General features: G+C 37.6%; 1 protein-coding gene across 2 annotated transcripts in view; it reads right to left on the bottom strand.

The window, feature by feature from the left end:
• The window catches only part of LOC117114459 (calcium/calmodulin-dependent 3',5'-cyclic nucleotide phosphodiesterase 1A-like), a 49437-nt gene extending 45392 nt beyond the window's left edge, over positions 1 to 4045 (bottom strand). The window contains exon 1 of one of the 2 annotated variants that reach the window (XM_033258129.1): positions 3933 to 4045. In XM_033258129.1, the coding sequence (XP_033114020.1) occupies positions 3933 to 3966 (34 nt within the window). In that variant the 5' untranslated portion in view covers positions 3967 to 4045. The other variant, XM_033258130.1, reaches the window with a different exon arrangement.
• Positions 4046 to 4312: the final 267 nt, after the last annotated feature.

A 4312-nucleotide genomic window follows, 5' to 3' on the forward strand; every position in this document is an offset into this window, starting at 1 on the left:
GTACTACAGGTAGGCCTACTAGGCCTAGGCTTTTGTTGTAAAAGTTGAAGTGCATGTACAGGATGCGCCATAGGCCTATATTTAAAAAAATACATTTTGTTAATTATTATTGGTTGGCCTGGGACGGACCTAAGCAGGCAGGCTGGGATTCGACGATGACGTCCGTGCACGTTTACAAACGCCATTAATTAGAATGAAAATAGACGCGCTGAATTTCGTTTTTTTCTTTTTTTTTTTATGAAAGATAGAATTTATCGAACATTTATCTACATAAAAACAAGAATAATATTGTAGAAATTGTATTTCTAAAGATGCATATAATTCATATTTCATTTTGTAGACAATAAATATTCAGTAAGATATACTAAAAACGATTATTAATTCTGAAATGTGCATCTCAGCTATTATTATTCAGTAGGCTATGTATTATGCTATAATAATTTCGAATTATGCTATATTTTGGGCTCTGACTTAATTTAACGATAGCCCTATCAGTAGTAATAACAGTATTTGTGCTTTTTTTAGCCATTTAGTAAAATAGTACTCTTTTTATGAGAGTCAAGAAGAAGTACGGTAGTAGAAGAAGAAGAAGAGGAGGAAAAAGAGGAAGAGCTTTTTTTTTTTGTTTTATAATAATAAACGTGTTGAGTATATTGATATTGATTATGCGATGAGGTTTTTTTTTAATATCTTTCGGTGTGATTTAAACATGCCAATTCTCAGAAAATATTTTCTAATTTATTATATTACCACCTTTTCATTACATAGATTTTTTCAAAACATAGGCCAAACTGCTTTTATAACATTATTATAGACCCATTAAACACTAAAACTGCTCTGGCCCCACCGTGGCCCCAGGTACCTGAACCCCACCAGGGGTGGCGCCAACGGGGGGGGGGGTAGGGACCCCGTCGGGGAGAAAAAGCACAATTCGTCGGGGAGAAAAAAAAAATTATATGTATTTTTTACATTAGTAGACTCTAATATCGATTTAATAAGCCTTTGAAACCCCTGAATTGTCAAAATTCGGGGGCCACTTTCTTTGTCCACTCAATCGAAGCTCGACCACGCCCCCTTTGCTTTCGTCGGGAAAATCTGCCCCCTCGTCGGGGCACCGCCCCCCCCCCCGGTCGGGGGCCACGCCCCCCCCCCCTCCCGTCGGGCAAATCATGGTGCCACCTCCTGACCCCACGCCCAGAGAACCCCCCCTTGAAATGACCTGGCTACGGGCCTGTTTTACCAATGTAACATTATTTTAGGTTCGCCTCGATGATACAGTAGATGCTTGATTTGCGACTCGGGCTGCTATAAATTTTTGTTTTTTCTTTTGTGGGATGAGTAAATAGTTTGACAACTGTGGTTTAAGTTTGCGTTGGTCTCTTAAGTTTAATCAGGAACCAAGTTTAAAAGTAAACATTTTATTTCAAACTAGACACTTAAAGTGTCTAAGAAAATATAACACACGTGTCTGCACATTTCTCTTGTCTGTGTGTTCTCTCCCAACATGTCGCGATTATGGCGATTTTATGCCACAAGGATAATAAAAATACAAGGCACAAAACAATACAACATTAGTGCTTAACACAGTAAGGGCATAATTGTTGGCAACAGGGTGCAGCCAATTATGCGTAGTACAATGTACGTAATACACCATTAATATTCCAAGATACAGATTGGAGTCATTTGGAAACGAAAACGTTCATTTACATATGCAGCACCTCGATTATGGAACGCTCTTCCTCATGATATCTAGACGTCAAAGAGTGTTATGATTTTCAAGAAGCGACTAAAAACCCAGCTGTTTGAGCGCCATTGAACATATTATATAGATACACGGCGCTATACAAGTTTTCTGATTGATTGATTGATTGATTGATTGATTGATTGATTGTCTGTACATACGATAATTAGTTTAAGCATGGAGGTAAGACATACCGAACGATTAGAAAAGAGATAACCTGTAATGGTAAATGAAGGGGACATAGCCGGCATTGGTTATAGCAATGAACGAAGGAAGACCTGCCAACTCGTGCCAATATAATAAACTTCACTACTGTTATTTTTTTCTTCTTTTTTTTTCATTTCCCTTTTCTTCGAAAACGTTTAGCTGATTTGAAGCTTGTACAGTCAGGCCGCTTGCACCAATATAAATCAATCTCCCCAGTGCGGGGGTAGCTTTGAATGTATACAGTCTCTCACGACCTACGACATAAAAAAACACCAGATAGATTTGTAAGCACACAAAGCTGTGACCTGACTAAACATTTCATTGCGCAAAAGTTGACTGCAGCCAATGGCGCACGGTTGCTTTTACTCTGTACGCGTATAATTCACACGAAAAATCGGCTGCGGTATTACTTACGTTCTAAATTGCTCATTTAAACCCAGGCTTTACATGCTTTACATACTAAGTCTAAGAAGTAATCGACATTGATTTAGATTTAATGACAAGGCCTAGTATAATTTCTCAATATTGATTTTGCAATACATTTTATGTCGTGTATTTTTCCCGAATTGATTCCTTGTACTGTATATATTAGCCTACTCATGTTTTACCATCATTTGTCAATTTTATTAGGGCTATTTTTAGAAGAAACCAATCCCCGCAGAGTACTTGATTTTTCAGTTTACATTTTATATTTAAAAAAAACATTGGTATTGAATGGGTTTAACTTAGAAATTTATGAGGTCAGCTGATGAGCAACGATCATCCCATGTTCCTGTCGTAAAAGAGGATTGTCGTCGTATAGTGTACTTGACATGATGTCAACAAGTCGTGCTTGAAGACTCCGCACGTCTATTTCCTAATACAGTCAATCATTTTAGAATGACAGATTAAAAGTGTCTCGCAGGCACGAAACATCCGTTGAACATAACATCGAATACACGAAATTCGCCATAATTAACCAATTTCACAACGCATTTGCTTTGCAGCTGACGCAACACGGGACGCAACATTAGCAACTATTAAAACGTATGCATTAATAAAATCCGTCATAGCCAACAACAAAGACCTGTATCGCAGAATGAAGCTTATGTATGATGACAAAATACTGTATCTGTCCACAGAAGGTTACTAAAATACCATAATCAAAATTTTAAATTCGTATTTTCGAAAAGGCCTACGATACATACGTGCCTATATCTCTGCTTGCCCTATCTTCCGTCAGTGATACGTGTTTTTCTTATTGGATCTCTATCCGTGACTGCCTTAGGTGTTTTTCTCGGTGCGTCTACATCTCATACATAGTGTGTCTGAAGACCAATGTCAGCTTCACTAGACCCATTATGTTTTAATGTTTAACTCTACCAGTATCAGCGTTGTCCAGCAGGTACGTGCTGGTATATTGCTTCTTATTTTATCGATGTACAGCAGAGTGATCCTCATGTACGGCCTATCTAAATATTTCAATCTCGTCCCTGATTCACAGATTCTGACAGTGCCCTTCCAAATTTGAATTTAAGCATCCTACCTTCCAGTTTTACTCCTGTTATACATATCACTTTCGAAACCGTACAGATACCATCGGATCATGAGTATGAAAAACAACAATAGGCCCTCCATACGTCATACGCAAGAACATTAAAATTAAGATCATAATCTCCATAAGGTTAAAAAAAATAATGATAAGGCCTGCATTCCTAAATGATTATGTTCTACACTACGAGCTTTACACATTTTAAATAGTTCACGCGCAATCTGTCGAAAAACACGTACGCTGAAGAAGACACGTAATTTATATCGTAATAACTACACAAAGCACGCTATCTATGCAAAAGACAGCGTAGAGAATAAAAAACATGATATTTACCCACGACTATTGAAGGTTAATACAATGTATTTTTATGGTGAGTAAAGTATCACGTAAGACTAATACTAGAAAAATCCAAACGCACTGTAATACACCGTTTACGAGAGACGAAAAACCTACCGAGCTGATGATCGGCTTCTCTGTCGGTTTCCATTCTTTGAAAGGTCAATAAACAGGCTGCCTCCTCCTTAGACTCACAGATCTGGTTTATAGATCGAAAGCTGGACTGATTTAAACACTAATCCCATACGCACGGGGAATACGTGCAATCAATACAACCTCTGGATTGAGGGCGCTATATAATAATGTGAAGATATCAGACAGTAATAATTATGCCCGAAGTTAACTCACTTCATAAAATTTCTAACTCACTTCATTCAGAAAAAATTTACCCCTTAAAGTAACTTAGGTCATAGTCATTTCCACTTTCTGCGCATAGAAAATATAATGTCCAAAGTAATTTGCAGCCAGAATAAAATCTCTGCAACTTACCAATTTTA

The sequence above is a fragment of the Anneissia japonica genome, unplaced genomic scaffold, assembly GCF_011630105.1.
Source record: "Anneissia japonica isolate Jap-2015-1 unplaced genomic scaffold, ASM1163010v1 scaffold1374_len1023071_cov147, whole genome shotgun sequence".
NCBI classification, from domain to species: Eukaryota; Metazoa; Echinodermata; class Crinoidea; order Comatulida; family Comatulidae; genus Anneissia; species Anneissia japonica.